The 17,186-nt window shown below is 42.3% G+C and overlaps 1 protein-coding gene across 1 annotated transcript in view; it reads left to right on the plus strand.

Annotated features, from left to right (window-relative positions):
* The first annotated feature begins 9,375 nt into the window (after positions 1-9,375).
* Positions 9,376-17,186, plus strand: part of LOC124281027 (E3 ubiquitin-protein ligase TRIM33-like) — an 85,185-nt gene continuing 77,374 nt past the window's right edge. Inside the window, exons 1-3 of the mRNA XM_046717047.1 lie at positions 9,376-9,642; positions 12,559-12,858; positions 14,293-14,390. Of these exons, the coding sequence (XP_046573003.1) occupies positions 12,585-12,858; positions 14,293-14,390 (372 nt within the window). The 5' untranslated portion in view covers positions 9,376-9,642; positions 12,559-12,584. The remainder of the gene's footprint in view (positions 9,643-12,558; positions 12,859-14,292; positions 14,391-17,186) is intronic.

Below are 17,186 nucleotides of genomic sequence, written 5' to 3' on the forward strand. Positions count from 1 at the left end.
ATACATTTTGAATCATTCAGCACAAAGGTGTTTGATTTTGGTTATGGCTAAAGTTTGTTGAGAACAGTAGTAGGGTACATCAAGGTTCACAAATTACCTACATATATATATATATATATATATATATATATATATATATATCACCAATCTCAGGTTCGAAGCGCAAAGAACAAATGCACATTTAATGCTTTGCTCATTAATATATTTTGTACCTGTTCAAGTATTTATTATCAAGGATTCAGTTATGCCAATATTTATTTTTGCTTATTGTGCATATTTTTGTACATTTTATTGATCCATTTTTGCCTGTATATCTTGGAGCTTTGGTGCAATAGTATTTTTGAAAGGTAGACCTGGTTCCACAGTCCACCGTAGAGGTGGGGTAGCCAGCGGTTAAACTGTTCGCTTGTTACCTGGGGTAGAGCGAACTTTATGTTTTAATACTTTTTATGTATTTATTGTGGTCTGAGTTGCTTCCAGCAAACACACTTTTTGAGCACTTGTAAGCTAATATTGAACTATAATGTTGAGATCGTTTGGTAAGTGTATTTGTGATACATCTCAGTGTATTTGTATTGCCGAGGTGTTAAATTCAAACTTCAGTGTATTTTACAACTTGGTTACAACTTGTTACATTGTGAGTGTTATTGTGACGACATTCCCAGGCGTGGGTTTCAGCATATCTGCAACTGTATTTCTTTTTCGAGTATGTTTTATTTATTTCAAAAGATGTATTGTTGACGTTTATGTTACCATGGGAACAAGACTTTTAATAAAATGTATTTATGTGACAATTATCGGCGTCAGTGTATTGTTTATTTTGTGCTAATAACTATCCTAAGCATCAAGCATACCACCATAATTGTCTCAGGATACCGTGAAGTTCTGAGTTAGAATTGATCTTTAGTAACCCATGCTTGTTGTAAAAGGCGACTAACGGGATCGGATGGTCATGTTCACTGACTTGGTTGACACATGTCATCGTATCCAAATTGTGTAGATCTATGCGCTTGCTGTTGATCACTGGATTGTCAGGTCCAGACTTGATTATTTACAGCCAGCCGCCATATAGCTGGAATATTGCTTAGTGTGGCATTAAACAACAAACCAGCCAACCATCAAGGTTGTATGGTATACATGCATACTATTCTCTTTACCCCACACCCTACAGAGGTCATGGGCAAAATTCCTGAAAGAGAAAGCTGACTTGGAGAATATTATCATAATGGCAAGGGTTTATTACAAAAGGTAACGCTCTATCAACTGTTTATGTTAAATAAAGGCTTCATATTGCATCTTCTATCGAAAACAACTGTTCCATGTCAGACGGAGGAAATATCCCTTCTGCAGTCACATAGATGATTGTATCAATTCTCCGTCAGACGGACCGGCCTTGGGTAAGATCAGAACATCTTGTATCCCTTCTGAAGTACCAGCTCCTTCAATAAACTCAACCACAACTCCAGATCCAAATCAGCCCTCATTAGAGCAAGCAGGAACATCATCTTCAACACAAACAGAACAAAACATCAAACCGTCAAAACCTTTTTTATTTAGACATTTTATTCATCCACTCCTGTTACAAAACACTGACCTTCATGCCAGGGAAATGAAGGCCATTGACGTAGAGGAATCTTTTAGCATAATATTTGATGTAGTCAGTACGTTACAGTTTACTTAGGTGGGATTTTAGTACAAGTGACACTGTAGCAGAAACATAAACGTTCAATCCGACCGATTACCAACGTCACTGAGAGATCATGTGCAACACATAGATATTATTTGCGTGAGACTATAAATGAGTGATTGAGTTAATATTTAACGTCACATCGGCAATATTTCAGCCATATCGTGACGAGAACATATTACATTGAAATGGTATGTGTGTATATTATATAATCTGTCATCGAAGGACAGTAAAACAACTAGAATATCACAACTAGATTTAAAACTAGTGTGGAAGGTTAAAACTAATAGCACTATTAGGACAATACGAGATAAAAACAGGCTATAGATCGCCAACAACTGAAGGTAGATCACCATACTAGGGACCATGGGGATTTACATTACTTTTGCTACCTGGATGGACCCTAGTTGGATTTACACCATCCCTTCAGTCATTGGCGTTTATACTGAGATTTAGCCATACATTCAAATGACAAAAATACTACGATTAAAAAACCTGTTTGACTTAAATTTACTGGAAATGTTTTTGGAATTTACGTACCCTCTCAGGGTGTGAGAATATGGAAACCAAACTTTATCCGCGCATTTGAACACACGTGGCAATAACAGTGGTCCCTGAGCAAGATAGATACTAGGTAGAAATGTGTCGACAGCAACTGATCCTTAACTGAGCAACACAAACTCGGGAATTCAGTGGAACTGTCGACACGTACATATATAGAGACACGTACCACGTACATATATAGAGAGGTTACAAAACGAGGGGTGTTGAATATTGGAATTATCAAAACGAGACATATTTAAACCACTAGTGTACAGTACACAGCCCTGTGCACTTAAAAGAACCCACGAATCCGTTGGTATATAACCAGATGGTGGCCACATGAAAACGTGCAAACACCTAGTTGCGGGTACAGCAACGTGCAGTGAACTTGGACAAAGTACTGTGACCATGTGTACCCAGCTGTGAATGGGTACCTCGGTAGGATGAGAAAGTCACAATAACTCGAATTTTGTGATCTATTTATTACACACAGGTTCGGGGAAAACGGTGTGATCCCTGATGACAAAACAAGCAGACGATACCGGATGTAACAAACGAAAGGGAGATAACTCTGTCAGGACTACTTTATATATAAATAAAACAATAAACATCTTAAATTCTTTATAACTACCAATCCCCAAGACACCGAAATTGAATTTTAATTATGCACAAACCTAATGTTTTGTTTGGTTAAAATCTTTGGTCAGAAAATGTTTGAATGGAGTTATAATGTTAGTCGAAATATCGAGGCAGCAACAGAAAGTTCGGCATATTGACGTCACTATCGTTGAATAACCTAGTTTGGTTAAACATTAAACAACACTCATTGGATAACTTTCAACTGGTTACACAACACCTGTTTCAAATATCCAAAATTATCTTGCATCAGTAATAAAATCCTGAAGCCGTGAAATATTTGAACGAAAATGATAAAGAGACTTTGGTCAATATAATATGTTTAGCACGAATTCATCATTTGCTATGACTAAATGTTTCACAAATTTCACAAATTTCCAGGAAGAGAACACTATTAATTTTCACTCATATAAATACAAAAATGTTAAAGAACCATTTTGCATTGGCCGAATTACACGAGACTGTTAACAAGGCCCATGATACAACGTCTGGGACAGATGACATCCATTATCAGTTATTGAATCATTATCAGTTATTGAATCATCTCCCAGATGGGTTGAGGAACAATAGTGACGTCAGTGATAACATTTCACTGAGAGTCTGCGTATATTTACACAAAAGGACAATTCCACTTTGGGGCATTTTACTGAAGTTGGTGCCAACATGACATGCAATATGAGGCCTTTTTAGCCTAGACATATCACCGAAAATACCATCACATATTACATGCTGAAAGAACAAGTTTGGAGTATATTCCAACAGACCAATACATGGTGAACAACAATACGTTCTCACTATACATTCCAGAAAAGTGCCTGACAATGGACATGTATATCTTGATAATTTCTCTCAAACGTCAGCATGTCCACAGGTTTTAGGAACATTCCTACAAATAATCACTGTTTATTGATGTGTAACGGTGGTAGCAATATTCTAGTAACATCACGGCGAGGGACACCAGAAATGGGCTTCAAACATTGTACATTGTTCAGGGAATAGAACGTGTGTAAATATAAACGTTGATGTATGGGGCTTCGGCGTGACGAGCGAACGCTTTAACCACTAGGCTACCCTACCGCCCCTGAAGAGTAATAAGAAAGGTATCATAATTTATGCATGACATACTGTGATGCGATGTTTCGGTACAGATTCTAAAGAGTGAAGTACTCATCATCATCATCATCATCATCATCATCATCATCATTTACCTAATAATTAATTTAATAGGGAATCAAACACTGTACCCACAAGAATGTAAGGTAATGGGTATTAGCTTACCTTAATTGGAAGAGTGATTGAGTTCCGTTTTACGCCACACTCAGCAATATTCCATCTATATGGCGTACGGCTGTCAGGCTGTCGTTGTACAATATCCTTTACTTACCCGGCATCACAAGTGTTCATGATGGGATTTGCCCTGCCTCAAATGTCAACAACATGCTAAAAGAAATTTCAAATGTAGAGTGAGTGAGTGAGTTTAGTTTTACGCCGCACTTATCAATATTCCAGTTATTGGCGGCGTCTGTAAATGATCGAGTCTGGACCAGAAAATCCAGTGATCAACAGCATGAGCATCGATCCGCGCAATTGGGAACCGATGACATGTGTTAACCAAGCCAGCGAGCCTGACCACGCGATCCTGTTAGTCGCCTCTTACGACAAGCATGGGGTACTGAAGGCTCATTCTAACTCGGACCTTCACGGGGGTAGACAAGCATGGGTTACTGAAGGCTCATTCTAACTCGGACCTCCACGGGTTTAATTTGGAAGAAGAAACGTCAGAAACCAAAATGAAGAAGGGAAGCAGTAGATAAATGAGTGTAGATAATTGTAGGTATGACTAAACTGATAGCAAGGAGTATAAATTGATAATGGTTTGGAATTAAGAAGGGGGGAAAAGTCAGAAGGTTATCTTAGCCATTATGTGTGTAGAAGGAGTAGGAGTATAGCTTATGAATTCGGTAGTACAGTTAAGCTGCAGCTGACCAAAATACAGGGTCCTAATAACCAAATTAAAAGACGCTACACTTTAACTGTAAGCATAAACGTTGACCTATGGGGCTTGAAGAGTCGAGGTAGGACGGATGGCGAGTGTGAGCACAGACAATCACTTTGGACTTATGGGTGGTCTCTGTTTTGTCATCACTTGGACTACTTTATATACTGATAACGTACACTGAAGTATACAGCCATGCCATCCTCAAACCTCATGGTACTTGACAGCCCTGACAATCACACGACACAAGCGAGCAGTGCATGATACAGAATGATACGGGCATGTTGGAGTAGTTACAGATATAGTATACAGTTAGAGATACAATTGTGTAATCTGCTTTGAATGTATCGTGACGTCTATGGTGAGTCTATCGGCAGTGTCTGGTTCGTGCAACTTGATCACTTGCCTGTAAGATAGATAAAAGTACTCGTGAGAGACCTTTATCAACTTTGTTCGCACTTTGTTCCTGTAACAATACGTTAAAATCTTGATAGTGTTCTGACACTCGTCCTCTATCTATTACTTGGCAGATTATGTGGTATTTCCAGGCTGCAGTGTGCACACATATCTTAGCTCAGCTATCTCAGCTCACTTACAAATAGCAGGTTATTATGACATAACTTTGTGTCGTTCCACATCAGGCTGCGCATTTATGTTGATGGGCGTCGTACACCCATTTAATCTGTGATGCTACAATTCCTTCAATCGTAGGTTTGAATCCACTATTATCATTCTCAGTTTGTCACCCATATACCCAAGCTTAAAGGGTTACACAAAAATATGGAAGACTAAGCTAGCATTCTGTGATATAGGTGAACATGAACAACTTCTCAAAACAGCATTATATCCACTCCCTTCATTGTCTCACAACCACCATGAGTATGTCGCTGATATGAATTGTGAACCTTTCCAGATAGTGAATGTATGATGACCAGTAACTACGAATGCACACACTTCACCAATAGAAACGCATAAGCCAACTTCAGAAGAATTTATTGCGTTAGTTTAAGAGCAATTATTTTATGTAATTTCAATAATAAAAGGTAAAATGCACAACAGTAGCTGTTGTGTTTCTGTTTATTAGAGTTCATAACTGACCTCAAAATCAGGTCACCAATGGCAGCAATTTCTGCTCGGCACCGTCTCGACACAGACTGGATAAGTCGACGAAGTCACTCTTGCGAAATTCTTCCCTGAAGTTCATCCCGTTGGTGTTCTATCGGGTTAGTTGTGGAGATCCGGAACCCATGGCAAGACATAGATGTTAGAATTGGCAAGGTAGAGGATCGTGACGCGTTCTGTATGTCGGCCCATAACCGGAAGCAGGCGACGTGTAAGGACTGCGTTGATGAACCCATTTGCTGTCAAATTCCACTGAATCACCACTAAATCAGATCTTTGTGCGCTGGATATCGTACCCTACACCATGACACTGACTCCCCCGAATCTGTCAACCTGTCGAATACAGTTAGGGGCAAGACGTTCATTTCTCAGACGGTAAACAAGCTGTCTTCCATCTGGTCGGTGAAGAAGACTCGCCTCCAGTTTTTAAGGTTCCAGTTCCGGACTCTACGACACCAGCGCAAGCGATTGCGCAGATGGAAGTCTCTCAAAACAGGGGACGACAACTTGCCTTCTTGGTCGAATCCCCACTGGACGCAATCGATTCCTGACAGTATGGTCGGAAATTCCTCTCGAATCAAGGATAGCTTGTGCAGTCTCCACGTCTGTGGCAAGACGATACCAAAGTGAGCCGCCCGGATGTAGCGGTCCTGGACTTGGGTGGTAACTCTTGGACGGCCGCTTCTCAGGCGATCTTAGGTGGAATTGGTCTACAGGAAACGATCCCAAAGGCGAGATATGGTGCTCTGGTGAAAGTTGAAATGTCGAGCAAAAGCAGATTGCGACTCCCCAACTTCAAGGCGGCCTATGGCGATGTTTCGATTGGCGGCACTCAGTCGTGGCATGATGATTTCCTCTTTTCCTGGTAAAACGACTGCACAAAACCAGAGGGTTAGGCTCTTGGTGTGGTCACAGACTGACTGGTCCCGTATGGAGAATGCAAAACACAAGCATGAGGCTCTCAGTGATTTTCACTGTAACGCCATGAACTTGCACAAGTGCGTGGATACAGGAGCAGTATACCTGTCCATTATTACACAGATTGTTGTGGTGTGTGGTCCTGTCCATAGAACTCAGGTCACAAATCAGTTGACGTTAAGCAACGTATGGCGCGGAGAGGTCTTGGATGGGTGACTGTGTTTGGACGCTTGACTCATGGGAGTTTCTAGGACTTCAGTCCTTCCCACAGTGAAACATGACTTGAGAGAAGTGTGTTGTCACCTTGGCTTAATGACTTAGTTCGAAATGTGCCTCTGTTCACCCAGCTGTAGCGAGTGAGTGAGTGAGTTTAGTTTTACGCCGCACTCAGCAATATTCTAGCTATATGGCGGCGGTCCCACCCAGCTGTAAATGAGGAACCTGATATGATACGATGGTAGACTGGACCTTGAGCGCCTGACAGGTGACCGGTTGTATTCTCCACACGGAGTGTTCTGTCCTCGTTCACCATGTGTAATAATTATGTCAGTGCTGTGAGCATGGGCAAATGCGCAATATATATGCACTGTTTTTATAATTATTAGTGCTTACAGATTAAGATGAAAAATGCATCCAAATCGTCTGAAGCTGTATGTAGGCCTATTCTAAGGAACTTTGAAAGGCATCATTTTCCATGACGCTCTGGTCTTCTTAAGCTATGTTTGTGCCAAGGAAGGTCATCCACTGACAAGGTGCTGGGCAGTCTCTGTAGATTCATTACACAGTCGACATTTCATACTGATATTTTCTATAAGAATCATATTTAGTCTATTGCGAGTGGGAAGTGACTGGTCCGGGGCAACGAACAGGAAGCCCTCAGCATCACATTTGAGACCAGCCGCCTTCAACCAGGCAGAAAGATTGGTGAATAACTTCACCTGGTTTACTCCCATCGCTCTACCGTCCATCCCATCGCTGTACCGTCCAGCATTACATTGCCATCAACAGAATCAACCTCAATTTTCAGATTCTGTCCAACATTAAGCACGCATAAAATAGCTGTGGAATTCCTTGCTTTCATCATGAGTTTTAACATGCATCACCAGAGGATCATCCGATAAATAAATATGTGCAAACGTACACAATGAAATTCTATTATGAAGATCCTCCACATCAATCAACCGACCGACCTCCACAATTGATTGGCATATATACACGATTGTGAGAGGAATGAGGGTGGTGGGGTCTGTTATCAGACATGATCCGTCTGGTCAGGCGGTCAACACTTGTGTTGTCCAATCGACTACTCAAAGGAATAGGAGAGGACTGGCACAGTTAAAGGCATTGGTGGCCTTGACCCTGTTTCGAGCATTTAGCTCTCAGCTCCAGAATTTCTTTAAGCGAGTTTTATACTTGGCCTGAAGTTTGTCTTGAATTTGGGCATTCTGGTGCTTGTCTCGAACTTGCTTTCCGAGACAGGTGTAGGCCTGATCTTCCACAAGATGCTCAATGACTCTTCTACCCTGTAACTTGACCGATCCACCATTAATCACCTTGCCCCGTTTCAAATAAAGAGTATAACATTTGCCGAGGACCTGTTGTTTCAATTGGTATCTCATTTGGCAATGTCATCCATGCAAGGAGGAGAGTAAGCGGTGTTGGGAATCTATAACGAGGCGGTCCGGGATGGGAATCCTCTGTTTTAGCAGAAAGCTCAAAGGATTTAAAGATAAACCAAACAGAGTCCCCTGGAATATTCCCCGAATAGATTCCGAAGTCTCCACCTGCCCTTGCGAGTACATCTCAGGCTGAGTCGACCAGAACTCATAAATCAAGTAGGCGCTCAGGGAGGTCACTACAATGAGGAGACTACAGAATCTATTCATGAGGGACAGAGTCGTATGCCTTTTATAGTCAACAGAGCACATAGAGAGGTTGCGGGGATTTGGTTTAGCCTCTTCCAATCACAAGAAGTTGATTCTTGCACCCCAATATCCCTTCCTTTCCCCTTCTGCTCTCAGTAAATTATGTCAATAGAAGAGCAGTAAGATGACACAAGGTTTGTCAAACACCCTGTGAGCTTGAAGATTTTACATTGAGTATTCAAACATGTGATAGGGCGGAAGTTTTTGGGATCAGTCAAGTCTCCTTTTGGGAAGGAGTAGTGTATTATTATGATTATTTTCATCAGTAAAGTCAGTGCATATGACTGGGATATGCTCTTGATTTTGTCGAAGTCAGTATTTCCCACACTAAGACTGGACAACACAAGCAATAGGCTGTCGGTATTGTCAAGGTCAGGGTGATATACTAGCAAACTGCATATTATATTGATAATGATCACCTACTTTGGCTCCCTTGCACAACTGATAACCTGAAAAGCATGACTGGCTGTTTGTAATCACGTGGCATGTATTTAGACTTTGTACTATGAGTTGACCTTCATATTCAATATTTCATTCTAGCTGGACACAGAGGATCAGAAGGCCTGACCGACAACACCGTCCCCAATTCTGGCTGGACACAGGACACCAGTAGGCCGGACCGACAACACCGTCTCCCATTCTGGCTGGACACAGGACACCAGTAGGTCGGACCAACAACACCGTCCCCATTCTAGCTGGACACAGGACACCAGTAGGCCGGACCGACAACACCGCCTCCCATTCTGGAGAAACCAACTAGCCTGAGGAAGAATTTAACTGAGTGGGCCTGCTGCAAACGACGCACAAAAAATCAGGTGACTAATTATTTTCTCATTCATTTCCGCTATCTGGTCAAACTAGAGTTATGTAATTTGGTTAGCAGTGTTCCCTCTCTGTATGGGTGCGCTTAGTCTCTCGTACAGACCCTGAAGCAAATATATCCAAGAAAGCCCACGCAAGTCTAGAAAATGTGGCAAGTCTAGATTTCCACAGAGAAAGTCTCAGGGATCCTTTTCATTATATATATATTTTTCTACTATGAACTTTTTTCAGTAAAATATGTTCATTTCAGAGACTAGCTGTTAGTCTAGGATGCGCTATGAACCACATGTTGTTGTACATAGAGGGTTATTGTATACAACCCAGGGAGTTGAGATTGATAATGCGATGTGCCGTTGAGATTGACATTCAATGATCGAGGGAAAAATACCCAGCGCCTTGAGCATGCACTAGTGCGTGGATATGTGCGCTATATAAATAAATATCCTATATTAATTATTGTACGGAGTCATCCACACACTGATGCCCTAGAGTTAGGTAATATGGTTAGGACTCTTCCCTCTGTGTATTGATGCGCTATCAACTATACGTTGTCGTACATAGAGGGTTATTGTTAAGAGACATCCACAGGTTGTACATATAGTATTACTCTTTAGTCCAGGATCCCTAAATAAAGAAACATGTATACATTTGTCAATGCAGCGCTTAACCTGGGTTTACTGTTTGGCGACACTACCTTACATATACCATACAGCTTACATGTGGAGTTAACTGCATAGCAACATGCGACTGTAAGCACACATGAAGGTTGACGCACTGGGTAACTCGAACATGTCACTGAACATAGCAGACTGTGTGGTGGTGTCCTCATGTATCATATCCAAGCTCCAGGGCAGGGCTTTACGCCATGCAGGTATGTGCGTCCTGTGTATCCTGTGCGTCCTGTGCGTCCTGTGCATATACACGTAATTAATGAGCATGGAAGAAATATGCAGACCTCGAACCCCTCGAACAGCCGGGGAAGAAAGTATAGGTTTTTCAAATCGTTACGGTTTGGCCGTTTTCCATCAAATTTGATGCAAATGTATGATAACGACTGGCAGTGTTCGTCATACATGAAACAAATCGCCAAAACGCATTTTGTGGCCCCGATTTCGGATTTCATGAAAAGATCGTGCGAAAAATCAGTATAAACGGGCTTGTCGAACACTTCAATATCACTGCTCATAAAATCACACATAGAGAATGCCAAGGTTAACCCGTGAAGAAAGAGAACGAGATGGCCCAGATGGGTGTGACGCACGTCCACATAGCGAGGACGTCCCATTGCATACACCACTGACAGTGTCTAGACTTCTCCATCGTCACAGACAGACCGGGGCGACTTTCGACAGGCCCGGAAGTGGAAGACCACGAATAACGACACCACAGGAATACCGCTATATTCGGACGATTCATCTAAGAAACCGATTTGTGACGGCAATGGAAACGGCACTTGGTCACCGCATCAGTCGACGCACAGTGTCACGGAGATTACGTGCAGCGGGAATTCGTGCTTATCGTCCCTTCCATGACATGACCTTGACCCCTCAACATCGACGTAACAGACTTCAGTGGGCACTTCGAGTGTACAGGTGGAAAGTCCGTAATTGGCGGAGGTTGCTGTTCACAGATGAAAGCCGCGTCGGTCTGTACCGAACAGATTGTAGGGAACGTTTATACAGACTTCGTGGTGAGCGTATTGCACGCAAATGTATACGGGAGGTCCATCCGTACGGTGGCGGTGGCGTCTTGGTATGGGTGTCATCGACGATGACGTAAAACACCTCTGGTCATCATGAATGGAAATCTGAACGCTCGTCAGTATGTTCATCACGTTCTTCAGCCAGTTGCACTGCCGTTTGTACACAATCAACAACAGGGCTTCATGTTTCAACACGACAATGCGAGGCCTCCCGCTGCAAGAGCAACTCGGGACTTTGACAACAGAACAAAGTTGATGTTTTACCATGGCCAGCCTGCTCTCCAGAGATGAATCCGGCTGGACACTTGTGACACAACCTGGATAGACAAAACAGACGTCGTCGACCAATTCCACAAGACCAACAAGAGCTGGAACGTGCACTTAGGGAAGATTGGTAACAGACACCTGCTAACGCCAGCAGACGTCTGATTACGTCAATGAGAAGCCGCATCTATGTATGTGTTGATATGGCAGGAGCCATACACGTTATTGACTCAAACCATACTCCACGGTGTTGTGCTATCGACATTAATTATCGACACTGGCTTTAACAATCTGTCACAATTCCACCACTAGTGTGTTTAAAGTCAAACATAAGCGTTCGGCTTCAAATGAAATTTAGAGACTATCAATTCGGTCTAACATTCATCTAATTTCCAAACACAGTACGTTTATCTCCGAAATATACGCTTCTCACCGGAAATCTGGTACCGGAAGAAAGCTGGGCCCCGACTCGCAGTGAAGCAACTGTTCCAATATTCCTTGATTCAAACGCCCAAACACAACAGCCTAGAGAGGTGAGGTGAGGTGAAATTGGGTTTAACGTCGTGCTTGAGAATATTTCGCTCATATGACGACGTGCATACGTGTGTATGTGTATGTGCGGCTGCTTGTACTAGCCCAGACTTAAGCTGGTTTTATAGTGCTAGGCCACTGAGATACCATGCCGCAGTGAAGCATGAATACCCGACTCAGACACATTATACTGACTCCGAGCCGACCAGTCCTTGTTGTACCCATTAATGCCGAACGCTAAGCAGGGACCAACAAGTACCATATTTTAACGTCTTTTTGGTATGACGCGGTCGGGGAAACAGCCTAGTGCATGTGGAAGACTTTCCATGCAGCTTGTGGCAACGTTTGAAGCAGACATATAGAAGACAGTAAGCATAATTTGTACTTGTAACATGTGATTTTCCTGTTACAGACATACAAACCACCTGACATAACAGAATGGACCTTTCCCACGTTGCTGTCCTTCAGAAGAACTACACATTTCTGAAGGAGAACCTTCAGGTCGACCCTGTGCTGGATGCCTTGTATGAGAAATGTATCTTCACACAGACAGACTATGGCAGGTGTAAATACGCTGGGACAGAGAAATGTGAGCTGGTGTTGGAGACGCTTAAAAAGAAGGGAGTAGAAGGTTACAAGACGCTCTGTGCTGTCCTCGATACTACACAGCCTTTCATCAAGGACATACTTGATAAGACCTCAAATGAAGAAGGTAGGCAAACCTTCTAAGGGTTTCTTGATGTACATACAAATATTTGCTAATCATTTAAGCATCATAGACAGGGAATTGCCAGCTCATCAAGTGAAGTAAGACATGGAATTTGATAACTGCATATATATATATATATATACTTAACACTTGTGCATTAATATTGTTGTGAAAGTATTGTAGTTTACTTCATTACAAAAGGCCTTTTTATGCTAAATGCTTCCATCATTCATAATTATCCAGAGTTATCACAATAATTTCAGTCATGTTCTTTCCTTCAAACTACGTATCATGTGATATGCAGAAAATGGATACCTTTGGTCTGTCAGTCTGTAAATTAAGACCTGTTGTTATGATCACTGCCCTGTCTTGAATACAAGCGGACTGGCGACAATGGCGGCTTCATTATTGACTGCTTCTTCTATACATTTGAGCATTTCGGCACACTCAGTGTCACCTACCAGGAGTTCCCCTCGTCTTCTGTCACACCGCCTGCCTCCTATATACATGCTGGTGGAATCCTGCATGCAACAACCTGTCTGTGACCTATCCACCAATGATTACCTCTCCACTGTTGGTCAGTGTGTTTCCTGGGAAAGGCGGTTCACTCTGGATGACTATAATGCATACCAACCGTTCCTTTTGTCTTCATGCATTGTCGGGGCGGTGGGGTAGCCTAGTGGTTAAAACTTTCGCTCGTCACGCCGAAGACCCGGGTTCCATTCACCACATGGGTACAATGTGTGAAGCCCATTTCTGATGTTCCCCGCCTTGATATTGATCGAATATTGCTAAAAGCGGCGTAAAACCCAGCTCACTCACTCACTCACTCCTGCAATCGTCAAAGAATGAGCGAAAGCACATCAACGGTCTTGAAAATGCTGGCTGTATCTGGGTTTACGCTTCACTTTATGTACACCAAGAATACAAATGTCAAAGATCTTCTGTCAAGGCGACAACAATCCACCCCAACAGAATGACAGTTTCATGCCAGTATGATTTCCTGCCCTGGGCCACAAGTGCACCCGCCCAACATCCTCAATGGCTGCATCAAGCAGTATTCAAAAGTCGCTGGCTCAAGCTACCAAAAGAGGTGATAATATCAGTATCATGTGCAGCCACTACACACTGGGATGACTGATTGAAATGTCTTCTCACAGACAGAATCAGACACTGTTTCTGTATTTCAGGCTGTCTGTTTCACTCCATCGAGTGCTTGTTCCTTATCAGCATGACCCCGTACAGCGTAACTCTCTGAAGTAAACAACGTCCTGAAATGTTCCAAACATACCCAGTAAGATTCTGGTCTTGACTTTGTGTTGGCCATGGTAGAGATGTCATTGACTCCATACGTAGGCAACCCATCACTGCACTTCTCTGGATCCAAGTGCTCTCATGTAAACCGGCCTTGTGAGCACAGGATATTCTATTTTACAGGTAGCCCAGATCTCGTCTATGTTAACAAGGACAAACTGGAAGCTCAGTACAAAAACGAACTTGCTAAAAAAGATGGAGAGATAGCTGACTTGAAAGCTGTAAGTTGTGATGATACATTGCAATTTGGCATTCTTATAAGGCTTAAATGTCATTTGTCTTGTGAATAATTGATAAGATTATGACTGGACACACGTTTAGTGTTTCCCAACGGTGTAAACCTAAAACATACTCTGTCAGCAACTTTGAAGGTTATATATTATGGCGTCTAATCTGATAAAATGTCAGTAAGTTTGTTTTAGAAGTCATTATTTACTTACAATGCTTTCACGTTTGTTTACAGGCAATAGAAGGACTTGAGCAACAAATTGAACAAAACAACATTGATCACGCTAAACTGGAGGAAAGATTGAAGAAAGAAAGTGATGAACACATGACAGAGATAGAAGGGAAGAACGGGGAAATTGAAACTCGTAAGCTGATACTTATTGTTTACAATATATATTCCGACAAACAGATATGAGAACTAATGACCTGGATGTACATGTAGTTGACATGGATATTTATCTCATCAAAGTATTGCATCTGAAGGCAACATCAGAAGCATGTGCACACAGAAGCCAAAATGTGTGCGGCCATGGAGTAACTCACAATCGCAAAATGCAACCAGGCAACTCAGAGACATGGCCAGACACAATCACGAATTGTGGGAAGGACGGGGATGGGGGGGGTGGGGTGGGGGTGGGGATGGGGGTAGGCTTTCACCACTGGCAGAAAAACGTTAGCGACGAAGCGAGTATGTCACCACACTGATTTGGCTTTGTGAATAGAGATTTGTTTCGCTGGGAATGTGTTGACAGAAGAATACATCGATGACGATGTCAAACCTAATCGTTTGTATGTCGATACCGATTATCTCTAATAAAATTAAATTGGATACTGATATGCGACTGGCCGACTCTCATGATGTCACCTTTACTAAGATGTCATCATTTACTTTATTTCGTCAATATAATATAGTAAATAATGTTAAACATAATTTTTATTCGCCATTTAGAAAACAGTTTATATTGGCAGCGTCGATGGTGATGCTGTAATATTGCTGTTTGTCATATTTGGGGAAAGATATGAGGACTACATCTACAATAAAAAATGACAATCGATTTCTGGAATGTGACAAACTGATATCTGGTTCAATCCTCGCATTTTTGTCGTTTCAGTGAAGACAGCGTTGTCAAAGTCAAATGACGAGTTGCAGCAGTCTCAAGCAAAATGTGAAAACGTGGAGAAGGTGGGTAGATGTAATGCTATGGGATGTAAGTCTTAATCTAGACAACGTCTGAAACAAAGAGGAACAATTACATGCACAGCATAATAATAAAACGACAAATGAGATGCAGCGATATCTGTGGTTTCAGACACTGCGGGAAGAACAGGAGGCATATGATGCTTTAGTGGGTGTTCCAAGGTCACAGTCTCCAGACAGGGTGGGCAATACAGAGACAATCCAACATGCAGGTACATTAAGACCAAGAATCCGTCATGTATATTTATAGTCTAGCAGAAAACGTTCCAGGACGGTGGAGACTACAACTACAATCGTTTTCTAATTTGGCACATTTGCATGGCTAGGTGGCTGTTCCAATTAGTCGCCATACACCCTTGACAGTTAAGATGTACTTGTGTCTTGACACAATGATAACTTATATTGACAAAAACTTTTATCATTAACTCATAATTCATGAATTCAAAATTCACAATGGTAGAGCCAATAATCCCATCATTCAATCAAATACTTGTAGTTTTAGTAAGGTGAGTAAAGACCGTCACGAAAAGTTACCAGACCATAACATTAATTACAACAAACATGTGAGTGTATGTGTCTAACTACGTTTCGTGTTATTTTGTGCTGTTAGGTTCCACTGAGACAGTGTGCCAGTTTTCGACTGAGTCCTGTTGTGATGAGAGTCAGCTTCGTCTTCTGCCATGCCTTCATTCTGCCTGCAAGCCATGCCTTGATCACCGAGCTGCACAGACAGGAATGGAAGAGGAATGCATCCACTGTCCTTCCTGTGGCCGCGAGGTCACCATGGAGCAGACAACAGTAGATCATGTCAGACGCAATGAAGCTGCCTACTCTGAAAATGTTGACAAAGGGAAGAAATGCAACTACACCGAAGAAGATCATGCTACACCGGCTGTGAAGTTCTGTCACGAATGTAATGTACGCCTCTGTTCCGACTGTCATAAAATGCATGACAAACTGAAACCGAATCGAAATCATAGGGCGAGTGACATCAACCAGGCAGAGAATATCTCCATGAAGCAGTGGCTGAAGGAACGTAATTGCAGAGACCACCCTGACAACAAACTGCAGCTGTATGACCACACGTGTAAGAAAGCTGTCTGTCTTGTTTGTGCACTGCGGGCCCACAAGGATCACCGCAGAATGAAGACTTGAATCAGGCCTATGACGTAGCGAAGGGTCAGCTGGAGGAGCAAGTACAGAAGCAGCAGCATAAACTGAAAGATGTCACTGACAGGATTGGAAGGGTCACCAGTCACCAAAATCAACTGGCAGAGACGCAGAGAAAGCTGAAAGACGACATGACGGCAGTCTGCAAAAGTGTTGCTGCAAAGTTCCTTCATCGACAGAAACAACTCATGGAAGAACTTCAAATGAGTCTCCAAGCCCCAAACGAAATGGTTGAAGAGAAACTTGACACTTTACATGACGTCCATACTTCAATAGTATCGGCGATAGACTACACCCAGAGAACACTTGAATCTACAAGACGAGAGGAGCTCATTACTCTCACAGATGTACTGCAGACGAAATATGATGACAATATGAAGAGGGAGCTTCCAGAAGATGACACACAAGACACAAGAATCCT

This window comes from Haliotis rubra, unplaced genomic scaffold (genome assembly GCF_003918875.1).
Source record: "Haliotis rubra isolate DU_JTF1 unplaced genomic scaffold, ASM391887v1 Scf278, whole genome shotgun sequence".
NCBI classification, from domain to species: Eukaryota; Metazoa; Mollusca; class Gastropoda; order Lepetellida; family Haliotidae; genus Haliotis; species Haliotis rubra.